General features: G+C 46.9%; 1 protein-coding gene across 1 annotated transcript in view; it reads right to left on the reverse strand.

Annotated features, from left to right (window-relative positions):
• The window catches only part of KLF3 (Kruppel like factor 3), a 36,632-nt gene extending 13,320 nt beyond the window's left edge, over window positions 1-23,312 (reverse strand). The window contains exons 1-3 of the mRNA XM_040625053.1: window positions 22,919-23,312; window positions 8,083-8,178; window positions 220-706 (exon numbers count right to left, since the gene is read on the reverse strand). Coding sequence (XP_040480987.1) covers window positions 220-706; window positions 8,083-8,139 — 544 coding nt within the window. The 5' untranslated portion in view covers window positions 8,140-8,178; window positions 22,919-23,312. The remainder of the gene's footprint in view (window positions 1-219; window positions 707-8,082; window positions 8,179-22,918) is intronic.
• Window positions 23,313-24,526: the final 1,214 nt, after the last annotated feature.

Genomic DNA, 24,526 nt, shown 5'->3' on the forward strand with positions numbered 1-24,526 from the left:
ACACACACACACACACACACACACACACACACACACACACACACACACGACATCAGAAAGGAAATGCCTCAGGCCAGCGGACTCTAGGGGAGTATCTCCTCGAAGAGTACAAGGGCTCTTGGTTCTGTCTCTGGCAGAGCGCCCCGCCCCGCCCCAGCGCCGCCACACCGCCCGCGGGTACAGACCGCCCCCCAGCACCGCGGCACCGCTGGCGTTTACCTTGCATGCTGCTGTTCGAGTTCTCCATCTCCTCCGACAAGGAGACCATGAGCGGCTGCTGGAGGTGGCTGGTGTACATGAAGGGGACCGGCTGCACCACGACGGGCTGGATGACGGGCAGTATCCCGGGGCTGCGGATGCCGTGGCGGGACAGCGCGGCGGCCATCACCGGCGGCATGGACAGCGGCACCCCGAACGGCTGCACGCCGGGGGGAGGCGGCGAGTACTTCTTCATGGGCGGGCTGGAAGAAGGCATGCTCAGGCCGGGCGAGGCTCTCCGGTGCGAGGGCTGGAACTTCAGCGAGGAGGGAGAATTCCCCGCAGAGGGCGGGGAACTCCGCTTGTTCACGGTCAGGTCCACCGGCTCCATCTGCATCCCGTGCGACAGGCCCTCCGGGGTCTGGAAGAACTTATCCGGTAACGGTGTGGAGTAGATGACGCCGTACTTGTTGGGCTTCATCGACTCCATGTAATTGGATGGGTACGACTATCGGGAAGCAAAAACAGAAGCGTCGAAGCCGTGACACAGGTGCATTCGCTTTGGAAACGTGAACGAAAACGAGAATGTACTACAAGGCACTCTCCATTAGGTGGGCGCAACAGGCGGTTTACATTTAGATGCCTACTGACCCTGAAACAATGCTGTGAGGGCGCTGGTCTCATCAACGTTAAGGTTAACGGGATAACCGTGTCACAGGAAAAATCGCCAATTTAATTCTAAGGTGAATCCCCTGTCAAATGTTGAGGTTGATACCGTGAAAAATTCTAAAACAGGTCATGAACAGAAGACTTCCTATGGGCCTTGATCGGTAGGAGTCAGTACTGGGGTTCACCGACAGCCAGCCAAGCCAATGAACTCCACTGCTTTGCTGATGGGGCTTCTCAGTAAGCAGGAAATGCTGTCTTTCCCCTCAGGCGCAGGACGTTTGTAGTTCTCACCATACACTTGTGTATAATAGGGAGAAAGGGAGCTGCACAGCAGTACCTGCGGGGGCGAGGGGGCTTCATTTTCAGCTGCTGACCAGTCCACACCTAGGGTGACCTGACCAACAGTCCTGGTTTGCCCCAGGACAGTCTGGTTTGAGCACTAGAAGCCCTACATCCCACGTGATGCCTCAGTCTCAGGCAACCAGGAGGGTCAGTCATGCCACCCACCTCCAGACACTGAGGCCACCTGCTACTGTGTAATTTATGTTCTTGACCCCAGCTTGTTCGATGCTCTTATTCACAGTGTGAATGAAACTGTGCGGGGTGGCTTGATGTCCAAATCTGCACATGACACAGAACTGTAGGAGATGGGACTCTAGGACTCAAGTAAGGATACATGGTGCTTGACGCGACTTGCACACAAACTGGGGCCCAGCATTTCCTCCATACCTAAGATCTGACAATTGACCTAAATTATCTTTAAATACCTTCCTCTCTTATAGTATAATAATGGACTACTACCAGCTTTATACACAAAACAGTCATAATGATGGCACACTGTGGGTGTGGCCCTTGGCCATGGAATTCACCAGAATGACTTCTATTCCTTAACTAAAATTGGAAAAAAAAAAATCTTTGTTGTAGGATGCTTTTTAAAACATTAAACTCAACATAAGCTTTTTTTTTTTCACTTGTAGGATTTTAGGGAAACTGAAACGTTCAGTGGTAACATGTCAAGTCCATCTGCAGAAAACTACTTGTATTTGAATACTTTATACCAAAAGTGATAAGTAACATACTAAGCCTCCCTTCCAGCTCTCAAATCCGACGCAGTTCTCATTCTGAGGCGATACTAGCTCATGATACAACCAAGAAAACCCACCAATGGGGACTTATAATTAAAGAGCTTAAATGCATGATAAATTTCTGGGCTGCCCCAGTCCCCCAGTGGCCACTATTGTGAGTTAAAAATGATTGTGGGACAGCGGTGATTTTTACTGGGATTACTACAGAGATCATACCATTTCTTCTCTGGGCCTCCCCTAGGTGAAATCTCCACTTGGCCATGCATCCCCCGTGGTGTTTCAAAAACTCCCTTCTCTGGGCATACCAAGCATTAAGTATCGGGGTGGGGGGGGTACAGGACCAGGCAGTATTTCTCTTTATCTGAAGTCAGTTTCTCATCGTTAAGATTGTGTGTTTTGTTCTTTTGTCCTTTCTCTATCCCTACCAACGCAACCTCTGTCATCTCCTAGGACAGTGATTCCCAGAGTAGGGTACACATCTCTCTGGGGGCGCTGAAGATACTTCTAGATACTACACAAAGAATACACAGTGCTTTAAAATAGTGATGTGTTTATTTAAATGCATTAAGAAAACACTTTTTTGTTTTTACAGTAGTGATATAAATCTCCTTTTCAAAATAAATTTATTATGTTAATAAAAGCAATTCTACAAAAGAGGGCAGGAAAAATTACCCACTAAATATTAGAAGAGCAGGTGCCATGAGGATAGGGCAAAATTTGTCAAGGTGATATTGAAAACCCACATTCTAGGAGGCTGTGAGGTTAAAATTAAAATTGGATTCAATGAGATAAGCTATGTAATGAGCTTAACACACTGTGGTGCTAGAAGTCCCTTCTCTTTCCAGATAAGCAGCAGCACCCTCTTTCCAGATAAGCAGCAGTACCGTAATGGGTTTGATCCTCCCCATCAGGGCTTCTCAAACCTTCCTGTGCACAAATGTACCTGACCATCTTGTCAAAATACAGGTTCTCAATTTCTGGGAGCGGCCCCACATGCACAGACCCCTTTTGAACAACACAGCTCTAACTGGCAAAGAGATATAGACTAAAAATACTAATTTTTAGTATTAAAATTTGGTAAACCATTCAAAAACAATATAAAGGTGGGGGAAGAATTTTTCACTAATAATACTGCTTAAAAACAAGGACATGAAGGATACAAAATCAGGAAATGCAAAATATATAAATTGTGGTTTAGAAAGGATTTAATTTATTTGCGAGAGAGCGCCAGCCCGTGGGTGCACATGAGGGGGGGAAGAGGCAGAAGGGGAGGGAGAGGGAGACAATCTCTAGGAGACTCCATGCTGAGCGCAGAACCTAATGTGGGGCTCGACCCCATGACCCTGAGATCGTGACCTGAGCTGAAACCAAGAGTCTGGTGCTTAATCAATGAAGCCACTTAGATGCCCCTATAAAGTATTGTTTTTGAAAAGAGCTTTGAGTTATGTATCAAGAATCAAACAAGGAAAAGACTATTTCTACCTTTCTTTAGAACCAGGTACACATAAGTATACTTACTACAAGGTAAGGAGCCCAAAACATACCGCCATATTAATATTAAATATATTTACATTTAAATATTAAAATAGGTAATAAATAGGCAGGAATCCTCTAACCAAAAAAGAAAAAAATTCTAATACGTACAACAAAGGTTTAAAGAATTCATTAAATACAGGCAGAGAAAGATTTCTCCTAGTTCTAAAGGTTAACTCACTTTATGAGGTTCTCGAAAGGGCAAAAGTTCTGGTACTAGAAACAAAAAGTTAGGAAATGGGAGGCAGCATTAATTGTTTCTACTCACCAAAATGTAGCTTCTCCCTTATTTTCAGCCCCATTCTTCAAAGACCTCCCTATGACCTAGATTTTAATGCCAAGTTATTGGCAGCTAAATAGAAAGCAAAATGAGGACACACTTTTATTGCTGTCATTGCTGGATTTTTCTAACTGTGGGGTGAGTTTAAGGAAAGGAGGAATTTAGAACCTGGGAGATTTTGCAAATTTAATAATATTCTCAGGTTTCTCAAGCCATAAAGAAAAAGAAGGCCACACCTCAAGCCAAGTTTTATAAACATTATGCACATTCCTGCTGACTGCGCTCCCCAGTGGATGCCCCCGTCCCCCGGACCACGCGCAGTGTTTGCAAGGCTACCTGGCTAAAAGTAGGGAGACGCATTTGGATACACAACAGAGTACACAATTAACCATTTCCAGTCTGATCGCCTTGTAAAAGGGTGAAGAAATGTGGTTCCTCACGCCGTCTCACCAGAAAATTCCATAGCAATGTTTATCAGAACCTTCCATAAGATGCGTTTGCTTTAATTATTTGGGCGGAGCACACAAGCTGCTCCGATCAGCCTGCAACAATCAGGTAATCCACAGCGTCAGGACTGACACACGGTTTGTCTGGCTGTGTGCCTTAGGTGAGGACACCCTGGTAAGAGGGGCCTCCTCGCTGTTCCAGACCTTTCCCATCTTCTAGCAAAGCAGCGCAAGCAAGCGCTGTAGTAGCTAGCCCCAAATCCCAATCAAAGGCAAGTGTCGATGAGGCAGCAAGAGCTCCCCGGCCACTGACAGCCATCCAATCCCCTGCCCTGTGCACACCACGTCCCCGGGGAGGCCTTATAACCGAGAACAGAGCAGCCTGAAGACAAGACTCCCACAAGGGTCTCTCCGATCCTCCTGCCCTCACGGGGGGTGGTGATGGCTGTAACTTTTCAAACAGTTCTTTCCTGTTGTAACATACATCCATGTGTTCACCCTCCACACCATGGGTAATTAATTTATTTTGCTGATTGCCTCCTCTTACTAGAACGGGAGATGAGGGTCTGGCATTCATCACAAACACGGGATGAATGAATGAAGTGAATCAATGCACACACTGAGCAGTGTTTTACTACTGTCAAGACTAAGGATAGTGCCGATTCTTTTGATTCTCGAAAACCAGGATGTTAACTGTGACAGGGAAGAAGGCACGGGGTTGGGATGATTTTCCAAAGCTAACACTTTGTAACTTCAGTGAGCGTTTCCATCGTTTCTTGTTTTATTGGGAATAGTTTTGCTGAGTTTTCCACCACAAGGCAGCTGAAGTGGATGGAGTGACTGCACGGAACGGGGGTAAGCAGAGTCTCTATTTCACTGCTCTTTAATAGGAAAAATGAGTGAACGTCCATGACAGGGCAAAGGCAAGTCGAAGGAATCTTCACACCAAGGGCGGGGTTCCTAGTGCAGGAAGGCGTGGTGCGTTTATAAACACACACTCTGGAAACGGCAAATGTCATACCCTTCTGTGCAAACAAAAGTAGAAAGCTCTTTCTACCAGGCTCAGAAAAGTCATGAAAGTTTCTGTGAGAACAGAACAGAGGTACTACTGATACTAAGTACTTCTCCACCTGTAAGGAGTCTGTTAGAGGATAATTTTCATTACGAGAAAGGAAAAGGGGGGGAAAAAAGAAGAATATACTTTTTTCCCCAAAGTAATCTTCCTACAGGAATAAAATAAGAAAGAATACTTTTAATAACTTTCTCTTTCTCACTTCCTGAATTAAATTCTTTAATTTCCAACCTTCTTTGACAATATATTGGTAAAAGCAATTCTTTTACATGTGCGTTTTGTATTCACATGCTGTCTCATATTGCATGTATTATCTCCGATTTTACAGAAAGGAAAGAGAGGCTCAGGGAGCTGCTGGTGGTTTGCCAACATCACACTGATAGGCAGTAGCAGAGATCCACAGCACGGGGAGGGGGGCGGTGGTCTACTCTGCTCCACACTCTTGCAAATTTTCAGAGGGCAATCCAGAGCCTTCCTGTTTGCCTCAAAGCACAAGGTTTAGCAGACGAGGGTACCGAAGGCGTACATTTCACTGAGAGAAATGACACTTCCTTATTTTCTCTGAACTACAGCAAAATACCAAATAGGTAATCAACCTTCAGGTCAAGGGTTGAATTAAAAAAAAAAAAAAGAGGAATAAAGGAATAATACATTAGCTTAGCACACGCCACCTGCAGAGGCAGGAAAGATAAAATTTGAAGATTCAAGAGTGGACAAAAGCTTTTTATTTAGTTTTGTTTAAGTGAAATAATCACAACACCCCACACTCCCCAAATGTTTCAGTTAACTGAGGTTTTGCTGAATTAAGGAACAGAAATTTCACTGTAAGGACTGATACTAACTTTTGGTGAAATGATCTAATTAAATTCTCTAGGTGTTAGCTGGAAGTTGAAAACTACAGTGTGAAGGAGAAAAAGACCACTAATTGCAAAAATACTTCTACATATTTTAACTTCATGTATTTATATAAGTTACAGCACTATAGTTACTTCAAATTCATTTTACTTCCTTTTTTTTCAGTCAAGTGCATTTGCTCGCACTTAATTGTATCATACCAACTTAGCAATGAGGATCTTCATTTAAGCTTTAAATTGGCTCTTCAGCCATATTTTCATGCTTGATTAAAAGCACTGGAAGTATACTGAATATTAAAACGCATCAAAGATGGTTCTGCATCATTTATAAAATTAATCATATTCCCCAGTACTAAAAACCTATTCATATTTCAAGGATATAATTAATAGGGAAATTTTATACCTCAATTTTCCTCCAACGCGATCATGCCATAGTTTGGGGTGAGGGGTTGATGAATACGGTGACAGCACCAAATAACATCAGAGTCAATTCAGTTTTTTTGATTAATGAAGTTCTTACTGCTCGGTTATTATCGTATTCATACACTTGGTTATCCAGTTATCACGCGGGAATGTAAATGTTATTTCCCTAAAGCCACTCGGACCTCACTTGTCACTGTTCACAGTGGTAAACACTTCGCTGGCTCAGTGATACCCATGGCAACTCAGCTCCAAGGGCCTCCGAGTGACCCCTGTGTCTTGTATAAACATTTTTGGCAGGAGCCTCAGCGGCCGATGCATAAGGATGATCTAATTTTGCAAGCGTGTCATTACCAACCTTCAGATACACAACTCGGGCCAAGTTTTTCCCCTTGTGACTATTTTCCAAGCCCGTGGAAGAAAAGAGCAAGACAGAGTGGGAGCCTTGCCTTGTTATTTCCTATTGGCCCAACCAGATCGCCGGGAGTCCAAACCACTCCCTGCCTGGAAGTCCCTGGACCCCTCTCCGTCACCACCCCGTCCCATTTCCACAGCAGCAGTGTGGACTTCGCTAAGCCCCTGGCCTCACTCCTAGCCGCCTGTGGCCGAGAAGCATCCCGAGGCGCTGGGCTCACAGAGGGGCTGGCTTCGCACGAAGGTGTTGAAAAAGACAACAAGATTCTCTCCCAGCCACAGACTCTTCGAAGTGGAAAGGAATCCCATCCTCACGGCCATGTTCTCTTTCACCAGCTTGTCCTCAACCATCTCACCCAGGCACAGCTCAGTATCGCCACTGTCATTGGTTTTTAAGCAAATCATTTTATTCTGAATACGTTTTCAGATGCAGGACTGAGGGTTCTGAGGGTTTGTTTTTGTTTTTTTCCAGGTTTCATCTTTTATTTAATCAGCTCCATGAAGGAGACAAAACGGAGTATTTTTTCTTCCAGTATTAAAAAGAAGAAGACATTCACCAACATTTTTAAGAAACTCTTCTGTATGATCGGGGTGGGCATTCTGAGTAAAAAACACCTCACAGCATCCCATTCTTGACGCAGATTTCTTGTAGAAGCACATCTGAAAATTGCTTCCTAACCATGATAAACACTGACTACAGGATTTTTTTTTTTTAAATGCCCCAGGTGCACATTAATTTTTAAGTCCGTGTGGCTAGACTTTTTTTGGCCCAAAGCAAGAATCCTGAGAGCCCAAACAAAAAGCTGGTAACCGAGGAGTTTTCGTAAACCTCCTGCTGTCGTGACTAGATTCACCTGTGACCCAAGTTCTGTGCTGATCAGAACTTGGGGGGCATGGGGTACGGGGCTTGAGGAGATGTAGACCCCATTTATTCAAGGACGCACAGTTGCTAAAAGGGTGTTTACCCCAGTTACTGATCGAGGCTTTGAGAAAAGTCTGTTTGCCAAACGCCTGTCAAGTGATGGGTAACATTAAGGCGCAACGCAACACGCAGTCCTGTTACCGGCACTGGGAATAAAGAAGAAGAGGTGCTCAATGCTGGAGAACTTACCACCGACACGGGGTCCATGGCCTCTTGCTTGACAGGGACTGGGTCAAACATGAGCATTCTTTTAGTTCAGCTCTCTAGGGTGCTCTGGTGTTTGGCCTAGAAAACAAAACAAGGGGTCCAAATAAATCCCACGGTTACTTTAAATATAAACTAGTAAAAATAAAACATAATAGTCCTCAACCCCCTTCTCTGCTCCTTCCTCTTCCCTGGCCCCGGAATGGCTGGAAGTTATTTTCCTTACCTATGAAAGATGCCATTTGATAGAATTAAAACCAGATTCCATGGTCGTCAGTCGATGAGAGCCAACTGGCATTTCTAACTCAAAGACATAAACCCTGACATTTCTGGAACAATATGTACAGCCCCTTCTGAGCAGCCAAGCTTGCTTAACATTGCTGTGCGATTCCCCAGAAGTTCACATGATATATGAGTGTGAAACACTTTTCCTTATGTTCATTACAGAAAAAAATCAAGAAATAACAAGACAGGCAAAAAAAAAACTTAGAACCAACCAGCATTCATATCTTTTGTTTTTATCCTTCCAAACTCTCTTTTGAAATGGATTACAGCACACATACTATTTAGTACCCATAATTTCACCTGACGATTGTGGAAACGATTCTTTTTCAGCAAGGATGGTTCCATACCGTCGAATTCAGTGTGCCACTGTGCAAACAGATCGGTTTATTTAAAGTATCCCTTTTGACTGGGCACTGAGGTTGAAAATTTTCACCATTATGGATGGCAGTGAGCATCTATCTTTATACTTGTCTTCCTGCACATCCTTAAATCTTTTTTAGGGTACATCTGTAGGGGAATTCTTGGGTGAGAAGTATTGTACATTTCCCAAAGCAGCTGATGTATCATCCAGCAAAAATGCTCTATAATTTCCACGAATAAAACAGAATCCATTTCTTAACATGTCCACCTGCAATGTGTATTACCACTTTAAAAAAAAAAACAAACTTTAGTTTCAAAATGGCAAACTATTTTTATCCTAAATTGATTTAATTATTAAAGTCCAATTTTTTCCATCTTTATTTACCCTTTGCATGTCTCCTCTAGAGAAATGCCTAAATTAGGGTCTTGGCGGCCCATTGTTTTCTAAGCACTTTTTATATACGAAGACTATTAGTTTGTAATCACTCCAATTCTTCATTAGAAAATAAGCTAATCTTCAGCCTAATGTAAAGGAAGTGTCCATCTTAATCCTGTTTGGCCTTTCTCTTCTCTTCTGCTGCTGTTACGCTCGTGTTACCCTTCCCTTTCCTTCACTGTTGCGGACAGCCTCCAACTGCATTTCATAGGTTTTGGAATCACTGCCCAACTACCACCCAGATCTTCAACAACCTGCTTCAGACACCTACTATCCAAATTTGGCTTAAGGGTTCAGAGCTTTGGTTAAAGGGAAGGTCTTTTCTGGACCACTCTGGTTTCCGTGGGAAAGTGGACACGTTCCAGACCGCATTCTACCAGAAAAGGCCGCAGAAGTCACTGGTTCTAGGTTACCACCTGTGTTTCAGTCTGAAAACCCCCAGCCCCAGCCCCACCTCCACGACCGCAGTCCTGCAGTTCGCTGTATCCACGCTCTGTGGGTTATACTAGGAAATCTTCACGCACGACTATAAAAATAATACTGTGTCGTTCTTGTGCTCCCTTGCTCCATTGAAGAAAGACTGTTCTGGGTCTCATGACAACACGTGAGCATCGTCATTAACTCAACATAAGGCTCTGACTTCGAATTTTATTCTCCCACATCACAGTATGTATTATTATCTGTGAACACGATTTGATGCCAGGCTGCTCAAATCAATGGTGCTAATACCCTCTTATGTATGCCAGCAAAAACAAACCCCAACAGCCAGTGAAAAATGGATGATTTCATAATGAAGAATGAAAACCGCTTTTGTGTCTTCGGATCTATTATTAACCAGTTCCCAGCCTAGCAGCTGCGGAGATGGATACGGTTCTAAGAACTGCTGTCCGGTGCCTCCTAGCAGACTCTAAACAAAAGATGTGAGCTCTCCTGCTTCCATCAATGAGGTCAGGTAATTCAGTAGCCCTGACCCTTGGCTGGCCACCCCTCCCCCAAGCCTTTTAAATTGAATTTAATGGCCACCCCTCCCCCAAGCCTTTTAAATTGAATTTACTCTTAGAGATTCATCCACTCTACTGGAGGGTATCTTGATGAAAATCCTTCTAAATAAAAGCAGTCCTATTCTCAGGTGCATAATGAAACAGCCCTGGCCTGGAGACTGAAGTAGGAGACTACATTCTCGCTATGAAATTTAAAGCAAAGCAAAACTCTTTGCCCTGTAAACAGTTTATATCCACAAATCCGTATACAATTTTTTGGATATACATACCGCATTCACGGCACTAAATCTGTCGGTTCCAACTTCTGGAGCAACGTCAAGTATTTGCCTCTTTGCTAACATACCTTGCCTTAGGGGTCAGTCCCCACCGCCCTTTAAAAAACTCACACCAGGGTAGGCTGGGTGGCTCAGTCTGTTAAGCATCTGCCTTCAGCTCAGGTCATGATCCCAGAGTCCTGGGATCGAGTTTCGCCTCTGGCTCCTTACCCAGCAGGGAGCCTGCTTCTCCCTCTGCCTGCCACTCCCCCAGCTTGTGCCCTCGCTCTCTTACTGACAAATAAATAAGATCTTTAAAAAACCCCAAACACCTCAGACTGAATTGTTTGAAAGTGGCTAGCAGCCTACATCCTGCCCGAGGCCTCAGTCAGGGCCCTGCAACAGCTTCCCAGCATGTGTATGCCTCTCGGGACCCTACACCCTTCGCTACCAGGAAGATCGCGCAGCGGAATCAGGATGGGCTCTGCTTCAAATTCCAGCTCCACCATTGAGCTCATAAAGCCTTAATGACTTTTCCTAATGCCCACAGCAGTGACTACTAAATCCATTTAGAAATGAACGACACGTTAACCTACTACAGCTCTTCTCCTTTTAAGACATTCTTTAAATCACTTGCATTCTTCGATTTTTATGTTTTATCTAAATTTAAGGAAATTAATGCTTCACAAGACTTGAAATCATACGAGAAAAAAGTCAAGTCTAACGTGGAGCATCTGCCCTAATAAAACTTGATTTACTTGTATTAAAAAGCTAATTGTAAAGGTATGTTTATGTGTTCAGAACAGTACCTCAAGGGTAACTCAATCACTGGTGAAGGGATAGGTCTCATTATAGAAGTATTTCAGCCGTGAGTGAAAAAGGACTGAGAGAGTTGGAATACCTCATTTTCAACCTTCTAAACAAGGCATCGCTGGACAATCGAAGACTGCGCAAAAGTCGAGTATCACTAGGAACAGAACCAAACTCACTCACTGTTCATTCGCACATCCAACAGTACTCTGTTCCCGATTTGGTGGCTTCTAAAATGACTGATCATACTTTCAGTGGTTGTCATGGGATATGGAACAAGAGAAGGTGAAGGACATGCAAAGAAAACCGTCCACTCTCAGCTGTAAATAAGGCAGCCCTTCTTGGGAGGGGCTGTGGGGTGGGACGGCTTTACACACATGTGCGCCAATTTTTAAATGTATTAATTCTATAATTAAACCGTTCAATAAAAACAAGGGAGAGAAGCTAAGCTAGAAAGAAACCAAATTTAGGAAGAGAATCGCACACATTAACTCAAATCAGGCGTTTCTTTATTTATTTGCAGAAACAATCTATACTCTGTTACTACTGTGCCTGTGAGACCACTTTGGCTACTGGCGTTGACCTCCTCTTTGGGTTTGGGTCTAGAATGAGAAGAGTGACTGCAATGTCTCCAAGGGGCATTCCATACAACTAAGAAGTAACTTACGTACTGGAAGAATTAGATATCAGTGGCTTTCCTTACGTATGGACCACCCATGCTCTGGGGATATTGCCATCCTTTGAAAAGAAAGCTCAAGAAAATACAAACGCTGTAGGAAATCTATTACACAACACTGACCGCAGTCTTAAATACAACCAGTAGGTGGCGCACTACAACAGGTATTAGAGGCTAAGGACACAGGCAGTAAATTCGACTTTGCCAACCTCAGGGTCTTTAAACCTAGTGGGTTTTAAGCGGGCCCAGGACTTCTGTTAACCATTTTATGTGGGTATCACAGAGATGAGAAGCCCCCAAATGTGATTCTGTTTCTTCCAAACAACTATCTTCCAATCATTAACACATTTACATCTTAGTTGTATTCAACTTGCCAGAATAATTTTCCATAACTGGAACAAATGTCATCTTCTCTGTATTATTTTGCTGGGAAGGGCGATACGACTGAATTTTTCCTCCAAAAGGAAGAAACCTATTTCCCTTCACTCTCTCTACTTACACTTCTGAATTTTCAGAAGTCAAAATACGGTCAGATTTTTTTTTTTTTTTGCCAAAATGCAAAAAAGATGTGATTTATGTATTTAAAAGCATTGGTGAATCATTTACATACAGTTTCAGAAGCAATATAGTTCCATCTCACAATCATATCCAGTCCACCGTGAGGCCTACTCAACAGTCGCTTTATGAGGGTACAAATGAGCAGCCGAGCTCAGAAATAAACACAGCCCTTAATGCAAGAGGCCATGATGTCACCAAACCTCCTTTGAAAATAGCTTGTCTTGAAGCGAGAGCAAGTTTTATTATAGAAACAATCTTATAAATGATTGTCCCTTCCTTCGAAGCATGACAGACACATACAAAGAGAGAGAGAGAGGGAATGTGTGGGTCTGAAGCAAAGTTTCTTGTGACACAGCAGGATTTGCTTCTGCTGTTCTCCCTTCTTGGGCACTTTCCATCTCTCTCCCTCTCCTCAGATTCTCAAAGGGTCCTGCATTATCCTCCCCCCACCCAGCCTGACCCTGAGACTCCAAATTACCTGTCACCCTCCCTCGGAGCAACCCTGGTCTCCCAGCTGATGTCAGCAAGGTCTAAGGAGAAGAACAGTATGACCAAAGCAAGACACCATCTGCAAGCCCCCTTAATTTTCCCAAGGGTTTGGATGTTAAAAGAGGAAGTGCCCTGCCTTCCCCCACTTTTTACTCCCCAAAGGAATGGCAGGGGAAGAACAAAAACATATAAAAATAAAAAAAATCGTGTGTGTGTGTGTGTGTGTGTGTGTGTGTGTGTGTGTGATTCTTGGGTCAGAAGGACCAAGGCCAGGCAAGCAGGCCACATCCCTGCAGCTAAACTTCCTTGCAGAAGAAACACTTCTTTCTTCACTTCTGTACCCAAACTCTTTTTTAAGGGCTCCCAGTCGTCGAGTATTTCATGGCACTTGGCCTGGCCACAAATCCAGGGGGCCAGGCCACAGATGTGGGAAAAGGCACACTTAGGCTGGGGATTCCTTTCAGAACAGCCAGATGCTGGCCCCCACCTGGAAATGCGCCCCAGTTTTCCCATCACAGGATGACCTACCTTTGTCTCCTAGAGTTGGTGTGAGAGGAAAAAATTCCATGCAGTAGTTCTAAATCTTTGCCCCTCACAAATTAGATTAGCCATTTTGCATCAAAATGTTTTGTAAATGGGAAAGAAGTTAATTATTTAGTTTTAGATTAAATATAATGATCCAGCGAGCAAACAATCCGCCCTCTCTCCTCTCTCTGCTAACAAGCCACCCAATTTTACTTTCTGCCTCCACCCATCTGCTCCACCCTGTGGAGAGTTGCCAAGGCGAGTCCAACTTGTCCAAACAGGACATGGCTTCAGATAAGATTCTGCCCACACCCTGTACTTCGGAAAAGACCAAGTGAAGCAATTGATTTTGCATGTAAATAGGGACAGGTGCAAAGGTAACCAAGAAATCCCTACACAGTTGCAGACCGAGAGGCCGGCTCAGCCCGGGTGGGGGAAGGGAAACCCAAAGCCATACCCTTAGGTAAACCCTCAAGTTCAATGCCACCTGGCTAGTAGCATTCCACACCTTTCTTAAAGAAATTTTTCGCAAATGCAAATCATTTCGCCTCCTAAGGTTACACACTTGTTTTCCTTCTCTGTGCTCTCGGACAACTTGGGTGTTTTAGTTTTAGGGGCCCGCAACCCAAGATCGATACTGTGTAATAATCCTGCTGTGTACATACCCGACAAGGCCGGCCACAGCCCTCACGACTCTCTTCTGTGAAGCGTTACATAATCGAATCCAGAAGGGCTGCGCGAGGCCACACTGCCTCTCACGGGCCTCTGCGCGCGGTGCCCTATCGCTGGAGACCCACCCCGCTCTACCCCAAGGGGCCTCCACCCATGGGGCCCCACCCTGGAGGGAGTGGGAGGCAGGGAGGGACCGACCCACTGGCTCCGGTCAGCAGCCAGTTCCTGGAAATTCCGGCCTGAGCAGGGATGGCTGGAACCTTACAAATAACCAGAGAGAATCGTTAGGGTGGTGGCAGTTCCCTCGGCTCCGAAGGATTCTCCGTGAAAAGTTCGCCTCACAGAGCCACCGAACGTCGGGATCCGAAACCGTGAGCTAATACAGCCCCCTCCCTTCAAAAGTACACAAAAGGGAAGGAGGAAAGCATTCTGAGCCCCTGCTATGTGAGAGAATTAACTCAACACGTCCCCAACCCCAATCCTCCTTCTCCTTGCTCCCGCCTCAAAAAGCCTGCCTGCCTGCCGCCTCCCCATGTGCCTTATTTTCTGGTCATTCACCATGGAAACCCAGAGGTCAGCCTGCAATCTTCCTCACCGACTTTTCTTTCCATTCCTGCTCCTGCCACTGGGGGCCAGGCCCTCAGAAGCCTCCAGACTGTGTGACTGGGTTTTTTTCCTCCACCGGTTTCCCCACCATGTCCCTTGGTGCCTCCAATTCAATCTGACCCCCTTGCCACTGACATTTCTCAAAGCCGTCTTCTCCCCAGTCTTGCTCAAGCTCACAAACCTTCCTCCAAAGGGACCCCAAGGGCTAGCAGAGCGGGTTCAAGTGCCCACGCTCCGCACCCCATTTCTAACGGGCTGCCCCCTGCTCCAGCGCCCTTCACGCTGGCTGCCCTGTTCCCCCAGCCCCCCACCCCTCATGCCTTTGTTCATTTTTGGCCCTGATGCTGGGCAACCAGCGTGGAATGCCCCATCCCCTTCCGGCTTATCTAAATCCTCCTAATTCTTCAAAGACCAGCTCAAGGCCCTCTCCACCCTGTGCAGCCAGCTGATTGCGCCCCAGTTGAGCTGAGGCCGCCCTGTCTTACCTAGATGGGCGGGGCCTTTTAACTGCCTTGTCTCAGACCACCACCTGGATTGGGAGCACCTGAAGGCCAGGAGAGCCTTACATTTCCTTAGGGGAGCAGAGAGGGCCCCCTCCCAACTACCCAAAGGAGGTCAGCCTTGCTCACTAAATGACGTTTTCTGGCAGGCAGAAGGAGGGGCTCGAAGAGCACTCAGCCCATCCTAGGACTTCCACAGTCTCTTCTTTTCCTTTTGCCTTTGAAGACACTTGAAATCTCCCCTAGGTAACAGCGGTGAGGGGGCCTAACCTTAAAGGAAATTTGTTAAACCAAACTTCCTTGAAAAAAGTTACTGCTCCTAACCTTAACCTTGCCACTTACGGGTCCTCCAGAGACCTTATTAGTATCATCCTCCAAGAATTTTTTATTAGCTACCCAGAGAGATCTTCGAAACAAATCTAGTGTCAAGGTCTCTCACCCTCTGTTTTAAAACCTAGAATAGGGGAGGAAAAAAAAAAAGAGCGCGAGAAGAGGCAGTTTTGCAGGAGGGGAGAGAGAAAGAGCGTGTGTATTTGTAGGTTTTAAGGATACTTCTATTGACCATGGAAAGCAAGGGGCTAGGTGACGTCACAGGTTTCCTGCTAATCATCATCACCACGTTCATGACTGAGGTGCTGTTCTTTACCTGGACTGTGTCACTGAATGCCTATCAGGTGGGTGGGTGCTACTTTCCTATTACTTACGAGAACAATGGAACAGAGAGGTAAAGCAATCTGCCAGAGATCACACAGCTGCTAAGTTGTACAGCGGTGTTTCTGAACCCAAAGCAGTTAGACCTCAAAACTGGTGGACCTGGCACCCTACTCTACTCCCTTTCCAGGCAGAGGACAACATTCCACCACAAATGGCAACCGTGGGCTAGTGCTTCTGCAAACGCATCTGTCCACAGGGGATGTGGAAGGCGGGGACAAAGCATGTACAGTAGCGGCGATTTCACCTCCTTGCAACTGGCCCCTGCCGCCTACCCCGTCTCTGAGCGTGCATGCTTGGACGCAAGATCAAAAGACACACTCTGAAGGCCCCAAATTAGCCTATTATTCTTCCCAGCCAATGCACCTGCAACTGGTCCATAAAACTGCTCAGAAAAAAAACTGGCAGCTCTACCCAAGTAAATACGGAAATCCTCGTAATAACTGTACAAAGGTGGAAGGGTCAGGTCCTCATCCCCATTTTAGAAATGAGGAAATGGAGGAACAGAGGTGAAATGACTTGCCCAAATTCGCAGAGCTGGTTGGAGCCGCAGCCAAGAACAGAAGTGTGTCTGCGGCAGACCCAGGGCTCTTTCTGCTCCGCCTCGGAGTCTGTGCCATGGCCGAGTCATCCCAAACGGGGATCACTCGCGGGGTACAGGGGGGATGGGACGTGTACAGTGCCTGCTGGCCCGTGGTAGGCAGTACCCTGGGGATGTTCCAGAGGGTAATTAAGATTTCAAAATGCCTTTTCAGGTTAGATCACTCGGGACCTACTCCATCCTGTGGCATAACTAATAATAATGACTGCACGTAATTTGAGATTAGCTCTAATGAGTAGGTGCTCAATAAATACTTGGGAGATGAATAAATGAATGGATGTCAAACTACCCTTCTTACACGTGAGGGGATAAAAAGGGCAAGGGCCTCACAATGACAGTGCAGGTGTCACACAAGGAAACCTTGCCTACGGCCCGTGAAGCTAGCCTGAAAATCATCTTCTAAAACCTAAAACGCAAAGTACACGTGAACCACTTTGAGAGGCTGGGGAGAGAAAAACTCCCTTGTTTGGAGAACAGAGCGGAACAGGAACTTGAACTTGCTAAGGAGAGTAGTTTTGGGGTGCAAAGCTTTGGAAGGCATCAGGGTATAAAAGTGCAAGAACAGATAAAGGAGTGGATTTCAGTGATTAGACTCAAGCACACTAGTTAGTAGACAGAAGGTGTATAGGCCAGAGGAGAAAAAACCCACAGTTCATTCACAGGTCGCTCTCCAGGGTAGAATGCGCTGACCTCAATGTCCACTTGGTCTCTTATGTCTAGATTTGGCGATACTCCACTGATCCGGATTGAGACAAGCCCCAGGCCATCCCTGGAGATCCCCAGGCCTGCCAGAGACTGGCAACCTCCTTAAGCATGTCCCAGGCTAAGCTGGGCTCTCTTCAGTGTCCTCTGGTCAGGGGGTTGCCCCGGGAAGCACCCCCTTTCTAAAAGTCAGGGCAGGGGCTAGACCCAGGTTAGTTCAGAACACATGGGATGAAGGGCCACTTCACTTGCTATATTTGGTCTCCAGCTCCCCTTAATAATTGGATGGAGGAAATGATAATGTATTCAGCCTGCCAACACAATGGAGTGAGTTTCAAAAAGCTCCAGGAACCTGTTTTGCTAGAAAATGAACTTGACTACTAAAAACCCTGACAAGGGATACAAAATATGCTGATTTTAATTTTTTTTTTAATGTTTCATTGAACTATGGTGGCATCCCAGAAAAAGCACAGATCCAATTAAAAGGATATTTTTGCTTTGGGAGAAAACAGTCCTAGTTCTGGTGCAGAACTGTGTCTACAGCACTGTGTCTCTTTTTCATCACTACCAAATTTCAAGGAAGGAGAGTTGGGGGGGGGGGGAGAGGCAGGGCCACCTCCTTTAGACAATGATCTCCCTTATCAGGGCAGACTGCTGTCTGGTTTCCTGTCTCAAGCTCTGGCATTACTGCTTCAGATGAGAACTGGGGTCTAAGAAAGGGACAGATCAGGCTTGAAAATGAGAATACTAAAAACCACCACAATCCTCTCGCAACTCACTCCAAGATGAATTTTGACTAGAACATTACACGTTAGCACACCAGGCATCAATTGCTTTATGAAGCTAGGGATTTTTTTTTTTTTTAAAGCTCGAACCAATGAATACGAAGCATTTCAGAAAGAAACCAAATTTCCAGAATAACTTAATTCCTAGTCTTTCAAGGATGAGGTTGCTTATATTTATTTATTTATATCTTAAACACAACTGGTATGAAAAAACAGAGTAAGAAATACCACCTAAGAAAGCTGTTCATTTTAGCAAAAATGCTGACTTGGAAATATTCAGACAAGTATGTAAACGGGGGTGGGTAGAAATAAAATGGGATTAAATTAGGAGTAATGATTTCCATGGTCAAGAGATGAAACTATTATTCCCATCTTCTTTTCCTTTTGTAATTTTAGTATCAGACTCGTGTAATTTTTCCAAATTGTTCAGCTGAGCTTTCAAAGGTTTGAAAATTTTTTTCTGATAAAATACATTAGACCCTACTCATGTCTATTAGCCAACCACCTCCCTCTCCCCCAAAATGGGGAGGAAAGAATAACTTGGAGAAAGTTAAACAAAGGTTCTGTCTACAAAATCTAGTTGGATTGTTAACAGCTTTGGAACTAAAACTGAAGAAGCTGCTTCTATTTGGGTTACTTACGAATTTTAGTGTAAAGGTCCCTTGTGCTATAAGTCAGCTAAATATTTCAAGTTTGCTTCTCCCAAAGGAGAAAGAACAAATCTTATTGAAAGCTTCCAAAATGCCCATTTTTTTCAAGGAAGGTTATCAGTAACCTTCTATTTGATTCCAGTAGTTTTCTTAATATCATACTATATATTTCCCCTTTATCCATTAAAAAAAAAGTGGTGGAATGTGAAGTTAAAAACCAAAGTACTATTATCATCAATTTTGGGGAGGATAGGGTCTGATTTGCGGCCTTGGCAACTCTGAATTAATTCCATTAGAGAACACTGTAGATAATTCCTTTGGATTTTAAAGAAAATCCAAAAATAAGTTTAAAAAGAAACTTGCCACGAGTCTTCTTATCCAATTTCTTTAAGACTTAGTTTCTGAAGAACCAAGAGAAAAAGTTAGTAGGTTTTAAGTAGTTAACCTAGAAATGTGTTAGCCCAGAACTGACAGAATATACGGAGGAAAAAAAAAAAGACGGTGGATTATGAAAAAGTTGGTGTTGTAAGACAATAAAAACAAGAGAAGTCTCCTTCAGTTTTCAAAATATAAGATTAACATTTTCCAGACTGTCATGGAAATGAATTTCTTATTTCCAGTTCTCCTTTTCTTGGAGCTTTTTATTCTTAAAACAGGTCAGAATATGATGTAGAAAATACATCTTGGTCCTTAGGAAAATTATCCTAGCACTTCCATCTTTTGTCTTTGAAAGAGATGACCCTGGGGTTGATTTCCTCAATATATCTTATGTTTGGCTTCAATACTTTTCCTAAAGATTTCTTCCTGAAAACCTAAGCGAGCTTTTCCAATCAGCCCAGGGCGCCAGAACTGGCTTAAACTCTCTATCCAGTGGGGCCTCCTGTCTGGAGCTCCAGTGCTCCTTGGGAACACGGGTGGGCCACAGCCTGCAGATAATAAGGTCTTCTAAACTGTAAGGTGCAATCCCCCCTCCAAAACTGACAGCTTCAGGGCACAACGCCTATCACTAAACAAACACCCTGCCCACCTCAGAACAAGAACGGAGAACAAACACACACAACCTCCTTTAGACTTCTAGCCAACCTGCACACGCGTTTCTCAAAGTCGCACTTTGGCAATGGTGAATTTAAAAAGCTACGAGTATTTATTCACTCACAGAAACACAGTGGAGCAAAGGGTATATGTAAAAAGGTTAACTGACTCCTCATTATGACATAACACAGGCCTCTTAGGCAATCGCAAGTGTGTGGAGACATGATAACTCCCTGGGTGGGGATCGGGAGTTTAGGGGCAGGGACCAAGGCCTGGTCTGGGCTACTGATCTACCAGAAAACAGCCTGAAACAGGAAAGAGCACACATATGCCACTTGGAATGTATGACGCAAACCCCAGCCTTGAAACAAAGAACAGGAAACAGCTCTGCTGGCCGTGCTGGAGAGCGAGCACAGAGAAACATTTAGCCGGCCCTCCCTGACCCTATATTCATGAGCAGCTGGAGTTTTTTAAGACAACAACAGGGGGGTGGAGGTGTTTGTTCTATGGGTGTGAATAACAACACCAGCTCTATACAGGGGACCTGCCCTATTTACAAACAAGAGCTTCTACATACAGTCAACATCGTAAGTGAACATGTGATTTTATCATATGCAGGCAGCAGAGACCTTCCTAATTAACACCAGCCTACTTTCCAATTTCTTTTGTCTCTTTCTCCCCCATCCCAACGGCTGGTCTCCAGCCAGCACCAAATTCGGGGTTCGGGTAATGATTATCGTTCAGCCTAAGCACCATGAGGAAGATGCAAAGAGAGCACTGGTAAGAATTCAGAGGACAACTGGCTTATCCCACGTAACTGAAAACTGGGCCAGTTCTAAGTGTCCCTTCGCTCTACAGAACTACATTCCTAGCCACAGAGTGTGGCCTACCTAGAGCCACCCCCGAATTTCACCATCTTTTTCAACCGCAGAGTTAGAAACCTACCCGCACACAGCTGCACATCTGTTCTCCATGTACACACATCTAAAGAAATTCACCTTTTGAGAATGTGATTGTGCTCCTGACATTTCATCTAACCCCAAAGTGTTATACAATCTGTAGAACAGAGTATCAATTTTTATAAGTTATCCGAAAACGTCTATTTTCCCTTAGGTGTATTTAAGGTAGTAAAATCCATTCACAGTCTTTCCCCTAGTATGTCTCTCTATTTTGTTAGCCAGGACTGTTCAACTCAGGTTTCCATGATCAGAGATTTAACAATCTGTGTGTAGACAAAACTACAGGTAAAAAAAAAAAAAAGAAAGAAAGAAAAGAAAAAGAAAAAGAAAAAAAAAAGGCATCACTGTGCCCATAGCAACCAGAAGATTGGGTTTTAATTTAGAAATTTTGCAGTGAAAAAACAATAGCATGTTTTATATCAAAGATTTTGTGGTCTTAGCAGCTACTCTTCTTTGTTATTCTCACACTAAAATTTTTATACTTGCATTCTCCTTCATGAAAGCCAAATGTTCCTAAAAGTGTTTCTTTACTGAACTCAGAGTACATTATGCTTTTTTCTTCTAATACTGCGCCTGCAAACCCCACTGACTGTAGGACTGGAGATAGTTTCTCTAGAGAGTTAAAACTCATCAAACATCTCATTTCAGGTTTTGGTTAACAGGCTAAGGTCAACATACTCCATGCTTTGAGCCAGAAGAAACTCATTTGTCCATTCTTTCTTTAAAAAGCACTAACTCACAAAATTTTGGAGATGTTAATGTTATCAGATTGTTTTTTCCCCTAAAAGCAAGTCTTTCCTCCGGTTAGGCAGATTATCATCCAGATGGATTTCTTATAAAAATGCTGCTCAAATTTATACAGAGAACACTAAAAAAAAAAAAAAAAAAAAAAGTACAACATTGCTCAGTGGAAAAACCTATAATGAACAACTGCCCTATTCTCCTACTCGATATTCCTAATAATTATATACTAAATGTAATTGAAGTCAGAATACCACTACATATTTCTCCCCAAACACCAGAGTCTTGTGAGAATATAACCAATATATTTAAAGTATCTTGGGTGATATTAGTGGAAAAATACATTCTGAGCTAGTAAAAATTCAGTGTAAAATGTTTATTTTAGTGCAATACAAGAAGGTGAGCAATTTCCAATTTCCGTTTAACCTGACTTATTAAAAATAAGTCCAGTTCACAGGTTCTCCATCTATTATTATTGCATATTGCTGTAAAACGTAAAGCAGAAGATTCTCCCTGATATCTGCCAAAGAAGTGGATATAACAATTCCAAGTATTATTTGCCATCTCCAAGAAAGCCACTCTGAAATGTTAGGTAAGTCCCAAGGGTCCAGGTCCAGGGATCAGTCCCTCAGTCCCCACACGGCTCGAGTCCCTAACGCTGCAGGCAGTTGCCTAAGGCGCTCTCCGCCTCCAGCCTCGCTGCAATCCTTGCTCCAGGCACTGCGGCAGGTTCTCTCTGTGCCCCCGAGGAGGACTCTCCAAACCCGGCCAGCTCTTTTCTCCTGCCCCCGAGGATCCAGATGCCCTGGCAGCTCCTGGGCTCCAGGACCGAGAATGGGATGCTGCCTTCAGTCCCAACGGCCCCAAGTTTCTTCCCAGAAGGCCCGGGAGGCTGCTCCAAGTTTGCTCCGGCGGGCGAGCGGTCGCGCGCCCCGTCCGAAGAGGGGGGCGGCGGGGAGGGGAGGGCGCGGGAGTGGGGGGTGGGGGACCCGGAGGGGGAGGAGCAGGAGTGCGCGGCCTCCTCGCTACCTTTCTCCAAACAACGTTGCCACACGCGGAGAGCACTGAGATTTCTGGGGCTTTGGAGGGAATCGCGAGCGAGCGAGCGGGCGGGCGGCAGCCGGGGGACCACACAGGTGAGCCCCCGCCCGCGCCCTCGCCGGGGCCGCGGCGGGCGCCGCCGGTCTCGGTCCCCCACACCGCGGGACCCGCACGGTGGCTCCCCCGAATCCCACACTTTCAACCGCTGAACCCGGGGTTCCCCCCTCCCCCTCGCCTCCCCTTCCGCCCCCACCCCCCGCTTCGAGGAGCTGTTGCACTTTCCCAAGCCCACAGGCGCCCCCACCCTCGCGAGGCACCCCCAGCCCATTCACTGCGCGCCCCCCAGGGGAAAAAAATGAGACCGGACGAGCCAGAAAGGGCGACAGTAGGAGTCGGGGCGAGGGAAGGTGAGGGAGAGGGGACTTACTTTTCGAGGCGCGGTGCTGAGCGCTGCAGACGAGAAATAAAGGCCCGGATCCGAGCCGCCTTGAACCCCGCGAATGCAGTAATGTCAGCGCGCCAGCCCGGGCGGCGGTGGCGGCCGCAGGGCACGGGGACAGGAACGGGGACGGGCGCGCGTGCGGCGGGCGCTCGCGCTGCGCTCCGGCTCGGGCCCCGGCTCCGCGCGGCTCCGCTCCTGGCTCCCCTCTGGCTCCTGGCACCAACTCCGGGCAGTCACATGACGCCGGCGCCGCTCGCTCTGCGAGCCTCCCGGGGCTGGCGGGGTAAGTAGAGGCTGGGACCCGGGGTGGGAGGGTCAGGGAGGGGAGAGGGAGCCGCCGCGGCCGCCCGGGCTGGGCGGGTCCCCACCCACTTGGGTGGAGGCAGCCGCCGGAGGGGTCGGCCGAGTCACTCGCGCAAACACGCACCCCGCCCTGCGCCCTTCCCCCGCCACCCCCGCCTCCCGCGCCGCCTCCGCCCCGCCCCGCCCAGTCACCCGGGGACGGCCTGACAGACACTCATTATTCCCCGGAGCCGGGCGCCGCCCCGCCGGCCCAACCTGTCCGGCGAGGCGCGGCGCGGCCGAGGGGCTGGGCGTGCGCGGCGCGGCCCCCGCCCCGGAGCCTCCGCCCTCCGCCCCCCGCCCTCCGCCCCTGCCTGGCCCGGCCGGGCTGAGCTCGGCCCCGCGTCCCCGCCCCGAAGTCTCCGCCCGCGCCCCCTCCCTGCGCCCTCGGCCCCCAGTCCCCCGTCCCCCGCCCGCTCGGGACCCGCCGCCGCGCCACCGCCCCAGCCCGGGGGGAAGGAAGGGCGGCGCTGCCCGCTCCGGGCGTCACAGGGCTGCAGCCCGCTGCGCCGCTTCCAAAACACACAGCCCGGCGCGCGGGCCAGCCGAGGCGGGGGACCCGGGCGGCCGGGCCATCAATCAGCCGGCTCCGGCGGGAAGGGCGGCCCCGGGCGCGGCGGGAAGGGCTGGGCCCCGCGGCCAGCGCGGCCCCTCCTGGGCCGAGTGCGTGCAACTCTCTTAAAGAAAAAGCAGAAAAAGGCACCAGTGGTGAAGGAGCGGGAGGACCGGGGCGGATTCGGGGCAGAAGAACGGCGGGAAAGGGGAGGGCAGTGGGGGTGACTTAAACCTTAAAATGGTCCCGAGTTTCCAAGGTCATTCCACACACTGTTAGAGCGCTCTTTCTTTGTGTCCGGGGCGCCGGGTCCCCTCGTCGCCCGCCCCGCGGAGGGGCGGCTCCCCGCCCCCCAGGCCTTCTTTGAAGGTCCACAGACCCCCGGAGGCAAACTTCCCACGGGCCGGGCCTGCCACTGGAGCGAAAAGGCAACCGGTAGCAGCGGCATTTGCTCAGCCGGGCCTGCCTGAAAACTTGGCAAACTTCGGTCGGGTACCTCCTGCCCGGAGGGAGAACTCCGGGCCAGCAGAGGGCTCGGCCCGGCGACCTTTCATTTTTTGTCGCTTCCCTGGGACCGAGCTCGAGCGTGCTTGCTTGAAACGCGCTTGCTGTCCCCACCAGGCCCCTGGGAGGACTTGGTATAGCCTAGCCCCCGAGTTTAATGCTTTTTGAATTTCTTTTAAACAGTATTAATGTAA

The sequence above is a fragment of the Ursus maritimus genome, unplaced genomic scaffold (genome assembly GCF_017311325.1).
Source record: "Ursus maritimus isolate PB19 unplaced genomic scaffold, ASM1731132v1 scaffold_8, whole genome shotgun sequence".
NCBI lineage: Eukaryota > Metazoa > Chordata > Mammalia > Carnivora > Ursidae > Ursus > Ursus maritimus.